The sequence below is a fragment of the Microcaecilia unicolor genome, chromosome 5 (assembly GCF_901765095.1).
Source record: "Microcaecilia unicolor chromosome 5, aMicUni1.1, whole genome shotgun sequence".
NCBI classification, from domain to species: domain Eukaryota; kingdom Metazoa; phylum Chordata; class Amphibia; order Gymnophiona; family Siphonopidae; genus Microcaecilia; species Microcaecilia unicolor.
The window spans coordinates 17,270,449-17,286,836 of NC_044035.1; the positions used below are offsets into that span (position 1 = coordinate 17,270,449).

At 46.3% G+C, this 16,388-nt stretch overlaps 1 protein-coding gene across 3 annotated transcripts in view; it reads left to right on the forward strand.

Annotated features, from left to right (window-relative positions):
• AFAP1L2 (actin filament associated protein 1 like 2) overlaps window positions 1–16,388 on the forward strand; it is a 260,437-nt gene that overhangs the window by 215,531 nt on the left and 28,518 nt on the right. For all 3 annotated transcript variants that reach the window (XM_030202683.1, XM_030202685.1, XM_030202684.1), the window contains exons 13-14: window positions 4,322–4,430; window positions 8,892–9,128. In XM_030202683.1, coding sequence (XP_030058543.1) covers window positions 4,322–4,430; window positions 8,892–9,128 — 346 coding nt within the window. The remainder of the gene's footprint in view (window positions 1–4,321; window positions 4,431–8,891; window positions 9,129–16,388) is intronic.

The window sequence follows — 16,388 nt, forward strand, 5'->3', positions numbered from 1 at the left end:
GTCAGACGGTATCATAATGGAGCAGTAGCCAATAGCAAGGCAGCTTTAACAAAGCCCAATGACATCACAGTGTGCTCTGGCTGAAAAAGGTAACAATGATTTTTATTATATCTGTAGAAAATCACATCCCAGACTCTCCATTTATAGATGTATTTCTTTTATTTATTTACTAGTAAAAAAGGCCCGTTTCGGTATGAAATGAAACGGACGCTAGCAAGGTTATCCCTCTCTCCCTCCCTCGCTCTCTCCCTCTGTCCCCTCCAAGTCCCACGGCCCCCTTTCTTCCCTTCCAATTTCCAGGCCCTCCCTCCCTCTCTGTCTCTCTCTCTCTCTCTTCCTCTGTCCCCCCTCTGAGTTCCAGTCCCCCCTCCTCTCTGTCTCACAGACACGTCCTTGCGATGCCTCTACCTACGGCCCTCCCCGACACTGGCCCCGCCCATCCCCCTACATGCCGGTTGCCCCCCCCTCCAAAATTGCCAACCCCCCTCTGCTACCCTCCCCTCCCCCCTCTTACCAGGGTCCCGGCGGCAGCAGTGAAGAGCCTCGCGAGTCTGCTGCCTTCCCTTCTCTTCGCTCTCAGTTCTGACTCTGGTCCCGCCCTCATTTCCTGTTTCCGCAAGGGCAGGACCAGAGTCAGAGCTGAGAGCGAAGAGAAAGGAAGGCAGCAGACTCGCGAGGCTCTTCACTGCTGCCGCCGGGATCCCGGTAAGAGAGGGGGGAGGGGAGGTTAGCAGAGGGGGGTTGGCGATTTTGGAGGGGGGGGCGACGTGCACGTAGGGACGTCTCTGCCCGCTCCCGCTGTTCTTCAACGCACGTCTCTCACTGGGATCGTAACCCCCTGCTGACGACAGGCAAGCAGGGTTCTACTACTGGCCAGTGACGTCAGCAGGGGGTTACGATCCCAGTGAGACACTTTAGAATGTTCACATAGCAAATGATTATATTAGCTAGGAGCATTTATATCCCACATTTTCCAAACATGTTTGGTTCAATGTGGCTTACAATTTGTTAGTAGAGGTAGAGAGGAACATAGAATTTAGCATTTTTTGAGTTTATGTTGAGCCCATGCCTTTTCATTGGTAACTCAAGTCCAGTTATTCAAATACAGTAGGTATTTTTCTGTCCCCAGAAAGTTACAGTAAGGTGGCAATCTATAAGTGGGTGCCACATTGTAGGTACTCCAATGCCATGTGGTGAGCACTAATTCTATTACACCATCAGCACTTACAATTTCGGTGCTCACAGTTACACAAGCCATAGGATTGGTGTAACTGAGCATGTCTAAATGTGGCAAGGACATGTGTAACTTATAGTATGCTATAAACTGTGCGTATAAGTGGGAGACACACTCATGTCCTGTGTATGACCTCTAAGACAAAGAAGGAAAAAAAACCCTCCAGGGATGGTACAGACCAAAAATGGAACAAAAAGTGGAGTCAGCAATCAGATGTAGGAACCAGGTGATTCTTTTACTGCCAGCATCAATAATAAGAATAGAACCCGACACAGCTGTGTTTCTGCATAAGAATGCCTACGTCAGGGTTAAACAGAATATCTTATTGTCATATGACAGTAGAATCAATAAATAAACTGGTTTGTACTGGTGTATTAAGCGCCTTGACTTGCATTGCTGCCTTTAGATTACTGTTCCAGGAGTGTGATAAACATTCATAAATACATAAGAACTTAAGTATTGCCATACTGGGACAGACCGAAGGTCCATCAAGCCCAGCATCCCATTTCCAGCAGTGGCCAATTCTGGTCACAAGTACCTGGCAGAAACCTAAAGAGTAGCAACATTACTACTACTACTACTACTATTTAGCATTTCTATAGCACTACAAGGCATACGCAGCGCTGCACAAACATAGAAGAAAGACAGTCCCTGCTCAAAGAGCTTACAATTCCATGTAGAACCCCAAAGCATAGCAAGATTCTAGAATTCTAAAGAATAACAAGATTCCATGCAGAATTTCAAAGAGTAGCTACATTCCATTCAGAATCCCAAGTACATAAGTACATAAGCATTGCCATACTGGGACAGACCGAAGGTCCATCAAGCCCAGCATCCCGTTTCCAGCAGTGGCCAATCCAGGTCACAAGTACCTGGCAAGATCCCAAAACAGTACAATACATTTTGTGCTGCTTATTCTAGAAATAAGCAGTGGATTTTCCCCAAGTCCATTTTAATAAGGGTCTATGGACTTTTCCTTTAGGAAGGCATCCAAACCTTTTTTTAAACCCCGCTAAGCTAACCGCTTTTACCACATTCTCTGGCAATGAATTCCAGAGTTTAATTACACATTGAGTGAAGAAAAAGTTTCTCAGATTCGTTTTAAATTTACTACTTTCTAGCTTCATTGCGTTCTCCCTAATCCTAGCATTTTTGAAAAGAGTAAACAAGCAATTCACATCTACCCGTTTCACTCCATTCATTATTTTATAGACCTCTATCATATCTCCCCTCAGTCGTCTTTTCTCCAAGCTGAAGAGCCCTAGCTGCTTTAGCCTTTCCTCATAGTTTATTTATCTGACAATAAGATATTCTGTTTACCCCTGACGTAGGCATTCTTATGCAGAAACACAGCTGTGTCGGGTTCTATTCTTATTATTGATGCTGGCAGTAAAAGAATCACCTGGTTCCTACATCTGATTGCTGACTCCACTTTTTGTTCCATCTGCGTATGGCCTCTTGCATTTATGTGCTATAGCACTTTTATACACCCTTATAGACTAGCATGTAGGGTGCTTATCGTTTACTTATTTATATTTCGCCTTTATCAAGGCGGATTACATAGTAAACATTCTCAGAATCATTAAAAATGTCAACAATACACATCTACGTGAAAAACAAATACTAAAACCACATAAAATGTTTCCTAAAATAATATAGTGTCCAAAGAAACACCTGTCTTCCATCGCTTCCCATCTGCTGTGATTCTCATTACTACATTATATCCCTGAATAAAAAATGCTTGGAGATGTTTGTTTTTTTTTTTGTTACGTTTGTACCCCATGCTTTCCCACTCAGGGCAGGCTCAATGTGGCTTACATGGGGCAATGGAGGGTTAAGTGACTTGCTCAGAGTCACAAGGAGCTGCCTGTGCCTGAAGTGGGAATCAAACGCAGTTCCTCAGGACCAAAGTCCACCACCCTAACCACTAGGCCACTCCTCCACTGTTTCTACTATTTGAGATTCTACCAATGTGCAGGACGTCAGACTCACAGAAACAGAAGCCTGCGCAGCCTTCTACATGGAATGTTGCTAGTGGAATAGCAACATTCCATGTAGAATCTCCAATAGTAGCAACATTCCATGTAGAATGTCAAATAGTAGCAACATTCCATGTAGAATCTCCAATAGTATCTATTTTATTTTTGTTGCATTTGTACCCTGCGCTTTCCCACTCATGGCAGGCTCAATGCGGCTTACATGGGGCAATGGAGGGTTAAGTGACTTGCCCAGAGTCACAAGGAGCTGCCTGTGCCTGAAGTGGGAATCCATCTCAGTTCCTCAAAGTCCACCACCCTAACCACTAGGCCACTCCTCCACTGTTGCTACTATTTGAGATTCTACATGGAATGTTGCTATTCCACTAGCAACATTCCATGTAGAAGTCGGCCCTTGCAGATCACCAATGTGGCCGCGCAGGCTTCTGCTTCTGTGAGTCTGACGTACGTGCAGGACGTCAGACTCACAGAAACAGAAGTCTGCGCAGCCTTCTACATGGAATGTTGCTAGTGGAATAGCAACATTCCATGTAGAATCTCCAATAGTAGCAACATTCCATGTAGAATCTCCAATAGTATCTATTTTATTTTTGTTACATTTGTACCCCGCACTTTCCCACTCATGGCAGTGGGAATCGAACTCAGTTCCTCAGTTCCCCAGGACCAAAGTCCACCACTCTAACCACTATCCGTAAGTAACGTAAGCTGCATTGGGGTCCGATTCCATTCAATTGAAAATGCACAACGTCTAGTCACTTCATATAATGCGTGTAAGTGCTACTTGCTTTCCACCTATGTAAAGAGGCCCCGAACTTCAATCACCCAGTAATAGAACTGGCCCTTCACTCTTGCAACTAAGGCAATGGAGGATTAAGTAATTTCCCCAGTATCACTGGGATTGAAGCCCGGCGTCACTGGTGCGCAGCCTGCCATTCTACCCCCCAGTACAGTATGTGAATAAATTGATGAAATGTGTTTATTTTGCTCCTTATTAAAACAAGGCCTGTGCGATGATAGCCAGGAATAGGAGGGCTCAGACACGCCCTGTCTCTGGTCACCTTGAATGCTTGTCTCTCATTGTGCCTTTCAGCCTCATGCAGAGGAAATATTCGGAGCCCAACCCATACATCGATAATGTGCCCAGAGTCAAGAGCCTACAGGATGACCTGTATGATGACGTGGATGCATGTGAACAAGCGGTAAGGACCTGTCCTGCCAGGGCCTTGTGGGGAAAAGTTAACAATCAGAGGAGCACTTCAGACCAGTGGCGTAGCCACAGGTGGGCCTGGGTAGGCCGGGGCCCATCCACTTAGGGCTCAGGCCCACCCAACATCAACACATATTTAGTGCTAGCTAGTGGGGATCCCAAGTTTGCTGAAGACCTCCCCCTGATGGTGCTGAAAACACAGCTTTCCACTTCAGCAGTCTAGGTTTCCTAAGCTGCTGATATTGGCCTCATCACATTGGGGGGGGGGGGGGGGGAGAACACTTGGTGCCCACTTACTTCTTGACTAGGCCCACCCAAAATCTGCTGTCTGGCTACGCCCCTGCTTCAGACTGTACCATCATGTGAAATGTTTGCACACCCTGATGGTGAGCTAGCATCCCTAGAGCTCCTCCCCCAGCTCAGCTCCTCCCACTCCTGCTCAATTCTCACCTTCTCTCTACTCGTCACTTGGTGTCCCGGTTTTATTTTTCTAGAGTGGTTTAACACATGAAACCAGGAGAGATGTTTTCATGCATTGCCAAAAGAAGTAAAAACTACGTTCGACCATCTAAACTTCCGGAAAGCACTAAAGACGGAACTGTTCAGTAGAGCATACCCCACCAACCCAACATAAAAAACCTGGCCAACAGCTACACATCATAACCAAAGACCGCAATGAACGCTACTTGTACCTCATTCCACCACATTATCACTTTGTATTCATTCATACCATGTGTTTGTTCAGACCGGAATCAGCTAACGCCGCTAACGGTAATATGTAAGCCACGTTGAGCCTTAAATTGGGTGGGAAAATGTGGGGTACAAAAGCAACAAATGAATAAATAAATGCTGGCTCCCGCCCTGAAACCAACAGGTAACCGATCGGCAAAGTCCCGTGAGACAAATAGCAATACACAAAGGAAGTGGGAACATAGGAGGGGTAGACACACCTCAGGATCGATATTGCTCTGGTGTATATATAAAAACAATATAGAATAAACATAAAATCACTACATAAAATTCAATGTATGTAAAACACTACACAATAAAAAAAAATCAGTGCTTAAAAATCAGCATTTCACAGTAAATGTCAGTGCTCTAGACTTGACACAGCCCTGTGTTTCGGCATATAATGTGCCTGCCTCAGGAGTCTGACAATGAGTGAATAGTGTTAAATGGTAATGCTGGGTGAAAAAAAGCAAAGGGATCTTTAAAAAGACCGTGCATACATAAACTGATGCACACGTGACCACCGAAGGTATCAAAATGCAAAAAAAAAAACAAGTACTCCAAATGCGTGAGATGTAGGTAAAGTGCTCGTTCACTTTGTTCCTTGAAGGCTCTAGCGCTGGAAACAATGAGCATTGCTAAGGATTAGCACAAATTGCATGTTAATGTAGTCAAACGGATGTAAATGAGGTCACTTCTTAGTCCCCCCCCCCCCCCCCAATGCTCAGAGAACAACGCACAAAACAACGCCAGCTCAGAGCAGGCATTAAGGTGTTTGAAGAGAGGATTTCTTGCGAGTCTTTCTTTAAAATCTGCTGGTTTTTATTAGTTTTGGAAGCAGAAGGAAGCCCATGCAAGCCCCTAAGCACTAGCTGTGAGAATCTTATGTGCGTGAGTCAGAGCAGACCCAAAAGTGAAGGCACACATTGGCACCTTTTTCCTGCATTTAAATATAAGCGTTCCAAACTTAAAAAAAAAAATTGAAACGCTTATATTTAAAAGCTCAGAAAACAGATGCCAATATTTTGGGGCTCATTTTCAAAGCGCTTAGACTTACAAATGTTCATAGGTTACGACGGAGCTCATTTTCAAAAGAGAAAAACGTCCCAAAAAGTGACATAAATCTGCAAGTGGATGCTTTTCTCACAAAAACGTACAAGTTGGTATTTTCAAAACCAATTTCTAGATGTTTTTCTATGAGGTCCGTCAGAAGTGAGTTCAAATCACAAGGGGGCGTGTCAGGGGCATGTTAAGGGCAGGATCTGGGCATTCCTAACACTTGGATGCTTTTTAGCCATAATGGAACAAAACGAAACGGTCCAGGACTAAAACTAAGACCTTTTGAGCTAGACCTGTTTGTATCATGAATAAGGCATAATAAGGTGCCCAAACTGACCAGATGACCACTGGTGGGAATGAGAGATGACCTCCCCTTAATCCCCCAGTGGCCACTAACCTTCTCCCACTCCCCTGTGATTAAAAATATTACTTGCTAGCCTCAGATGTTATACTCGGGTCCATTAGAGCAGCCTGTAGGTCCCTGGCGTAGTCTAGTGGTGGATGCAGTGCACTGCAGACAGATGGACCCAGGCCCATACCTCCCCCTACCTGTTACACTTATGGAGGAAACTGTGAGCCCTCCAAAACTCACCAGAAACCCACTGTACCCACATATAGGTGCTTCCTACACCCGTAAGGGCTATGGTAGTGGTGTACAGTTGGGGGGAGTGGGTTTTAGGTGGATTTTGGGGGGGCTCTTCAGGCAAGATAAGGGAGCAATGGTGAGATGTGTACCTGGGAGCATTTTATGACATCCACTGCAGTGCCCCCTAGGGTACCCTACTGATTTCCTGAGATGTCTGGGGGACCAGTCTACTAAAAATGCTGGCTCCTCCTACAATGGCTTGATTTTGTGCGTTTTGCACTTGGACATTTTTTCTTTTTTTTCAAAAACGGACCAAAAAAACAAAACGTCCAAATCTCAAAACTTTGTTCAAAACAGTATTTTCATTAAAAGAAAAAGATGTTTTTTCTTTTTTGAAAATGACCTTCTTTCCTATTCAAATTTTGGATGTTTTTAGCAAAACGTCCAAAGTCAGACTCAGACGACATATCGAAAATGCCCCTCGACGTAACTTTGTAAGTCTAAGCGCTTTGAAAATATGTCTCAGTGTGTACTTCACATTCAAGCTTGCCAGGCGCATGCGCCAGTGGTGTAGCCACAGGTGGGCCGGGGTGGGCCGGGGCCCACCCACTTAGGACTCAGGCCCACCTAACAGCAGCACTCATTTAGTGGTAGCTGGTGGGAATCCCAAGCTCTGCCAGTTGAAGACCTCCCCCTGATGGTGCTGAAAACATTGCTCTCCACTTCAGCAGTCTGAGCTTCCTAAGCTGGCACCTGCACATGCTCAGTTTTCGGCGCATGCCTGCTGCAGGCTGCCAAGGTGGAGAGCAGTGTTTTTCCGCCAGCTGAGATATATTTTTAAGTTGGTGGGGGAGGGGTTAAAACACTTGGTGCCCACCCAGTTGTTGTCTAGGCCCACCCAAATTCTGCAGTCTAGCTAAGCCCCTGGCATGCGCACCGGAGAACAGCTTACCACGGAACTCTTCTGCGCATGTACCAAACGCATCCACCCCCACCGCCTTGCTTTCACTTTAACAGCGTGCGTACGATTCACATACCGTTCGCTTTCAGCATTGTCGAGTTATTTTTCTGCGCTGTTCCAGTGGTATTTTTTCGGAGCTGTTGGCTTACCGTGGGAGCTTTGAACATCGGGGCCTCAGAGTTTTCGGCATAGGGTTTCCAGCCGGTTCTGTTCTTATCACTAATGTAGTCCCGGACTTATCCCATTCTATGTCTGCTTTCATGGCCCTGCTTGTCTTGGGGTAGCAGAACCAGAAATTCATTCACGGTTCGGGGTAAATCCAGGACTAGATACCGTATTTTTCGGACTATAAGACGCACTTTTTTCCCCCCAAATTTGGGAAGAAAATGGGGGGGTGCGTCTTATAATCCGAAGGTAGAGATTTGGCTGGCTGGCCGGCTGGCAGGCCGCCCGCCCTCCATCCTTCCCTCCCTCCGAGTTTGGGATCGCCCTCCCCCCAGCCCTGTCACCACTTCTCCCTACTCACGCGATCTTCCCTGGTGGTCTAGTGACGTCGGGGCAGGAAAGAGCCCCCTCTTTCCTGCCCAGCGCGTTGCTCTCCATCCTCCTGTATGCATTGCTGCCTGACGATCTCGGCGAGATTCAAAATGGCCGCCGAGAATTGAAGTCTCGGAGGCCATTTTGAATCTCGCCGAGACCGTCAGGCTGCAGACAGGAGGATGGAGAGCAGCGCGCTGGGCAGGAAAGAGGGGGCTCTTTCCTGCCCCGACGTCACTAGACCACCAGGGAAGATCGCGTGAGTAAGGGGAGAAGTGGTGACAGGGCCGGGGGGAGGGCGATCCCAAACTCGGAGGGAGGGATTCGGACAAGACGCACTGGAGCACCTAGGTTTTAGAGGAGGGAAAAAGCAAATTTTTTTTCCTATTTCACTCCTCTAAAACCTAGGTGCGTCTTATAGTCCGAAAAATACGGTAAGTATGTCAGTAAAAAAAAATAAAAATCAGGGGTGATTGACCTTGTGGTGCTTCAAATAACACCAGCTTGAAAAGCGTGTTTTTTAACATGTATTCGTCCTTACCTGTTTTATTCTTAACTACGTATTGTTGCCTGTCGTACAGGAGGACAACCTCAAGAGTGAGCCCAAGACTGAAGATGTGCAAGACCAAGTATACCTAGACCTGACCCCTGTCAAATCCTTCCTGTACTGCACCAGCAAGACCCCCGTCTGCTTTTCTCCCATGCCCTCGCTGGCCCTGGAAGCCAAGAATGTAAGAGACGGAGACAGCAAAAGTGATGAGCTTGCCCTGGACAAAGAGCAGAAACAGTACATACACACACCGCAAAGCTTGGACCAGGTACTGCCAGAGAGCGTCACCTAGCTCAGCTGAGGACTGCAGGAGGCCAGAGGTTTTAGGAAGTGTTTGAGGTGTGTTTTAAATTTACGGTGACCAGATGGCTTCATGCAATAAGGAACAGGCTGAGTCAACCCTGGTTTTAACCCCATTTTGTGTAGGGAGTTGATGTCCTCTCCTGCTTTAGAAACCCCAACTACAGACTTATAAATGTGCTAGAGTTAAAACCAGGACCAGATCAGCCTGTCCCTGACTGACCAGCTTCTCCTTATCATGAGTCAGGTGCGTGAAAGTAGCTGCAGTGGGAATCAAACCCAAGTCTCCATGTCCTCAGCCCACTGCACTCACCATCAGGTTACTCCTGCACACCTTTTCATCTGGCAGTTCATTTGAGCTGCCAGGCTGGGATCGGGTCCCTTGCGCCTTCATTTGAACCTACCTGGGGATCCCTGTGCTGTTTCTCTTACATAGGCGCACGCCTGTGGAACGCATTGCCACAAGTGGTGAAAACAACTTATGATTACCTAAAATTCAGAAAGTCCTTAAAGACTTACCTATTCGGAAGGGCATATCCGAATGACCCAACTTAAATGACTCAATCCTGCAACACTTCACTATTAAAGATCGTATTGGACATTAATGAACTCTTTTACCTCAACCCAACTTGATTGAATCTTATCTTCCGTATCCCAATGCAACATTTTGTACGTATCCCGTACCGGATTTGGCGAATGCCTTCATGGCATTATGTAAGCCACATTGAGCCTGCAAATATGTGGGAAAATGTGGGATACAAATGTAACAAATAAATAAATAAAAAAAATAAAATTTTATATATCCCCCTAGCTGCCCCTTGATATTCGCAGTCTGGTCACTGAAATGATGGTCCTGGGTCAGGGGCCATACACTGGGTGCACTTTCCAGAACACTACAATCATACACCTTGAATCCAACCACCAGGTGTCATCCATAATCAACGGCCATAACTCCCTCTCACCTCCACAGCATCCCTGATCTATGTGGCCACCCTATCAGTCACCGATTCCCTCATTCCCGGACAATTTCTGATTTGCTTTTCCAATTAACACATTCTCCAGAAGACCCTGCTTAACAAGTGAACCCAAACTTGAGCTAGTCATAGTTCCCCTCCCCCAGTGTGTGACACAGAAGGTGCCGTTGACCTGAGATGTTGGCTCTACCAGCCTGCTTCACGCCTGACTCTCGTACCTGCAGCTTGGCTCCTTTTCCTTTAGTCCAGCCTTTCCTTGTGCTCCTAAAGCGCCACCAGTATATCTGAGATTCCAGAATTCCTATAAACTCCGTCGCTAGAATCACCACCATTAGCAACCCAAGATATGTCAGTATAAAATCTCCTGCTTTTTAATAATTTGAGGGTTTTTAATAGATCTCGGAGTCGGACATGGTATTTCTTGGCTGCTAATACTCTCTTAAATGCCAGCCAGGCTGTGCCCACCCAAATTGTAGCTATGCGTGCAGAGGCAATGATTGCCCTGTTGACCTGAAGCGCTGCATCTGTCTTTGGCCATGTAAAGTTATTAAGGGATGGTTAAGTACATAAGTACATAAGCATCGCCATGCTGGGACAGACCAAGGGTCCATCGAGCCCAGCACCCTGTCATCAACAGCGGCCAAAAGAACAAGCAATTTGTCCCGTCCATCCTAGTAAACCATTAACGCCTAAAATGCACCTTAGTACATAAGTACATAAGCATCGCCATGCTGGGACAGACCAAGGGTCCATCCAGCCCAGCACCCTGTCACCGACAGCGGCCAAAAGAACAAGCAATTTGTCCCACCCATCCTAGTAAACCATTAACGCCTATAACGCACCTTAGTACATAAGTACATAAGCATCGCCATGCTGGGACAGACCAAGGGTCCATCCAGCCCAGCACCCTGTCACCGACAGCGGCCAAAAGAACAAGCAATTTGTCCCACCCATCCTAGTAAACCATTAACGCCTATAACGCACCTTAGTACATAAGTATCGCCATGCTGGGACAGACCAAGTGTCCATCGAACCCAGCACCCTGTCACCGACCGCGGCCAAAAGAACAAGCAATTTGTCCCACCCATCCTAGTAAACCATTAACGCCTATAACGCACCTTAGTACATAAGTACATAAGCATCGCCATGCTGGGACAGACCGAGGGTCCATCGAGCCCAGCACCCTGTCACCGACCGCGGCCAAAAGAACAAGCAATTTGTCCCACCCATCCTAGTAAACCATTAACGCCTATACGCACCTTAGTACATAAGTATCGCCAAGCTGGGACAGACCAAGGGTCCATCCAGCCCAGCACCCTGTCACCGACCGCAGCCAAAAGAACAAGCAATTTGTCCCATCCATCCTAGAAATACTGTATTATTCCCTTGTCCATTCAGTAACATTCTATGGCTTTTTCCTCCAGGAAGCCATCCAACCCTTTTTTGAAGTCCGCTAAGTTAACCGCCTTAACCACCTTTTCCGGCAGCGAATTCCAGAGTTTAACTACTCGTTGAGTGAAGAAACATTTCCTACGATTCGTTTTAAATTTACCACACTGCAGCTTCATCGCATGCCCCCTTGTCCTAGTATTTTTGGAAAGCGTAAACAGACGCTCCACATCGACCCTTTGGGGTGGTATATGCTGTTCTGCCTTTATCCTGCTTTATAGAGGGCAACTCTTCACTTATATATGGGGAGATGAGCTGCATGGCTTCCGTAAAGCTGGTGAATGGAGCCTTAGCTGTCTACATACCAGTATTAATGCAAAAAATGTATCTTATAATATGCCACATATAAAATCTATAATAGGGGACTTCCGGTTGGGCTATGGATGAGTCAGGTGGTGGTGAATCGCTGCTCCGGAGCACCCGTTCTATTCAGCACTCGGAAACACCAGCTTTCTCTTGAAAGAGACACAAAGAATATTTTCATATGGTCGTGGGTCTGATGCGTCTTCAGTGGAGCTTGTTATCAACACGGGTGGTTGCCAAATCCGCAAGGAAGGAAAATCAGGAGAAGGGCTGGCTGACAGAATCTAAGATGGTGGATAAAATCACACCGCCGTTGGCTCCGTACAGAGGTAGAAGGGGAAGATTATGAGGGCTATGGGGAGGAATGTGGAGGTTTATAGCATCAATTCGCACTGGATGAGGGTGGGGACACGTCGAGATGTCCCACTTGGGAGACAGGGGGATATGCAGTGGCGTACCAAGGGTGGGGGCGGTCTGCCCCGGGTGCCAGTGGGTGGGGGGTGCTCCCGCCACCTCCTGTGGCCGTTCCCATGGCGCCACACATTTAAAAAACCGGCGAAGCAGCGTCGCAGGCAGCGCCTCGTGCCCTGCTTGTAAAAAAAAAATCAAATCTCCTTCCCCTCCTTCTCCTCCTCGTCTTGACGTCGACTCGGGCCTTCCAATCAATTTGATTGGAAGGCCCGAGTCGACGTCAAGACGAGGAGAAGGAAGGAGATTTGATTTTTTTTTACAAGCAGGGCACGAGGCGCTGCCTGCGACGCTGCTTCACCGGTTTTAACGGGACTGAGGTGGGGAAGGAGCAGGGCGAAAGGGACTCGGGTGGGGGTGTTCAGAGGGGAGAAGGGGACTGGGGTGGGGGTCTCAGATAGGGGAGGGGAGAAGGGACTGGGGTGGGGATCTCAGACAGGGGAGGGGGAGGGGAGAAGGGGACTGGGGTGGGGATCTCAGAGGGGAGAAGGGAAGGGGAGGGGAGAAGGGGACTGGGATGGGGGTGTTCAGAGGAGAGAAGGGGACTGGGGTGGGGGTCTCAGACAGGGGAGGGGAGAAGGGGACTGTGGTGGGGGTGTTCAGAGGGGAGAAGGGGGCTGGAACTGGGGCTGAAAAAAGGGGCAGAGAGAGAGAGGGGACAGATCCTAGATGGAAGGGGGAGCGAGAGGGAGGGCAGACCATGGATGGATGGGAGAGGGAGGGCAAATGGTGGATTGAAGGGGCAGAGAGAAAGGGCAGGCAGTGGATGGAAGGGACGGCAGAGAGGGCAGACACTGGATGGCAGAGAGAGAGAGAGAGAGTGAAGACAGATGCTGGATGGAAGGAAGACGGTGAAAAGAAGACGAGGAAAGCAGAAACCAGAGACAACAAACTGTAAATAAAATATATTTTTTTATTTTTTTTGCTTTAGGATAAAGTATTGTAGATGTGTTAAATGTTTATAATAGAACATGTAAATAAGGTAATCTTTTATTGGACTAATTTTAATACATTTTGACTAACTTTCGGAGAACAAAACCCCCTTCCTCAGGTCAGGATAGGATACTGTAACAGCACTATACTGTACTGACCCGAGGACGGAGGTTTTGGCCTCTGAAAGCTAAATGTATTAGTCCAATAAAATGGTATTATTTTACTTTCTATATTTGTTTTATTTCTATTTGTTAATTTGTAAAGTGGTGATTGGTACTTGTTAGGTTTTTTTTTCAAATTTACATCTGCTGTCTTTATATTTTGCACAGTACTAGGGGACAGTTTCTGTTTCTGTGGTGTTGCATTGTATGCAGAGTCTGGCATCGGGGGTTCAGTTAAATTTTTGTCTAAATAGAAAGTTTATGATTACTTATTCTACAGTGGATTAGGGTGTATCTGTGTTTGTGAAAAAGACATGGCTTTCAGTTGGCATTGACTTTGCAGGATCTACGATCTGTACTATTCTGTCTGGTTTCATTTTACAATAGGTGAATTGATGTTCTAGTGCTCACTGTAGTGTTTAAGATGCTTTCCTTTTCCTTGTGTGACTCGTAAAAATGGCTGCTTATGGTATGGTAGAATTGCTCTATAGGTCCTGAGTGTTTTGTATTCTCGGCATGCCTAGTACTGGATTTGGGGGGGGGGGGGGGTGTTAAAAAATGACCGGCCCCGGGTGTCAACTACCCTAGGTACGCCACTGGGGATATGTATGGTGATAATTTATTAAAACGGTCAATCTATGAGCTTGTGGGGGGGGGGGGGGGGGGGGGAGGTTGGTGGGGTGGGGGGGAGTTGGGGGGGGGGAGAAAACAAAAGTTAAACTTTTGATGATGAGCTTGTTGTTTTGTATTTATTAAGAGTTTGTGTTTCAATTCATGACCATATGAGCTCGTTGGATGTTTAATGTTGATTTCAATGAAATTGTTGAAACATAACCCCCCCCCCCCCAAAAAAAAAGAAAGCACGCCGCCGTCTCCACCGCCGAGTTTGCAGTGGGCAGCAGAAAAAATCGCGGAGGTCAAATCGGCAGTGGAGCAGATGGTAGACATAAAATTCCAAGGTTTGGCAATTAAAATTCAATGCGAAGAAATGCAAAGTGATGCACTTAAGGAATAGAAATCCACGGGAGACGTATGTGTTAGGCGGGGAGAGTCTGATAGGTACGGGCGGAGAGAGGGATCTTGGGGTGATAGTAGCTGAGGATTTGAAGGCGACGAAACAGTGTGACAAGGCGGTGGCCGTAGCTAGAAGGTTGTTAGGCTGTATAGAGAGAGGTGTGACCAGCAGAAGAAAGGGGGTGTTGATGCCCCTGTATAAGTCGTTGGTGAGGCCCCACCTGCAGTATTGTGTTCAGTTTTGGAGGTCGTATCTTGTTAAGGATGTAAAAAGAATCGAAGCGGTGCAAAGAAAAGCTACAAGAATGGTATGGGATTTGCGTTACAAGACGTATGAGGAGAGACTTGCTGAACTAAACATGTATACTCTGGAGGAAAGGAGAAACAGGGGTGATATGATACAGACTTTCAAATATTTGAAAGGTATTAATCCACAAACGAACCTTTTCCGGAGATGGGAAGATGGTAGAACGAGAGGACATGAAATGAGATTGAAGGGGGGCAGACTCAAGAAAAATGTCAGGAAGTATTTTTTCACGGAGAGAGTAGTGGATGCTTGGAATGCCCTCCTGCGGGAGGTGGTGGAAATGAAAACGGTAACAGAATTCAAACATGCGTGGGATAAGCATAAAGGAATCCTGTGCCGAAGGAATGGATCCTCAGGAGCTTAGTCAAGATTGGGAGGTGGGGCTGGTGGTTGGGAGGCGGGGATAGTGCGGGGCAGACTTATACGGTCTGTGCCCTGAAGAGCACAGGTACAAATCAAAGTAGGGTATACACAAAAAGCAGCAAATATGAGTTATCTTGTTGGGCAGACTGGTTGGACCGTGCAGGTCTTTTTCTGCCGTCATCTACTATGTTACTATGTTAAAAGTGTTGGATTATTTGTAGTAAATAATTAGCAGATTTTAGTACACACAGCTTCAGCTTTAGAAATGTTAATTTCTTTCTTCATCTCTCTCTCATTCACCCCTGAATAATTCACTGCTGAGTCACTTTAAAGTTGAAGTAACAAAACATCTGTTTACTCACAGTTTGTAGTTAGATTATAATCAGACAGGCTTATATATACATATTACTATACATTTGTCTTATCAGCTCTTTCCATGTGCTTAGATGGTAATGGATGCTCACACCACCATAGATCCTCTCAGGTTAGGAGAGATCATGAGCTCCATGTGCTCCATGTGCTGCATCTTCTGCATCTAACCCCCACAGGAAGTTGCATAGCTGTGTGACCTCTCTAAGTAATTCACATCAGAGGTCACAGAGTAATCACAGAGAAATAATAGGTGACAGGCAATGCATGCAAAATACAATTACATTCCAACAAACCCCTTCTCATGCATAACTGTCATGCAATTATTTATTCATACAAAGTCCAAGCTTTATACGCAGATTCACAAAATGTTCTCTGGGTAACGGTTTGGTCATGATGTCAGCTGTCATCTCACTGGTGTGACAATAGTGTAGACTGATGACCCCTTCTTTCACCAACTCTCGCACGTTGTGGTATTTCGTTGCGATGTGCTTGGTGCGTGACTGAACCTTGTCATTCTGTGACAGTCGGATGCAGCTCTGATTATCTTCCATTATCTGGATTGGTCTCTGTTCAGCTATACCAAAATCCAGCATAAGTTTTTCAATCCACATCAGTTCTCTGCACGCTTCCGATACGGCCACGTATTCAGCTTCTGTAGAAGACAGACTCACAATACTTTGTTTATGACTGGCCCATGAAATGTGTACATTTCCATACATAAACACATATCCACTTGTGGATTTATAATCAGAATGATCCCCTGCCCAATCTGAATCACAGTAACATATTAGTTTGGATTACTATTGGCTGAAATCTTAATTTACAATCAATGGTACCCTTTAAATACCTTACCATCCTTTTAACTGCAGTCCAATCTGATTTGG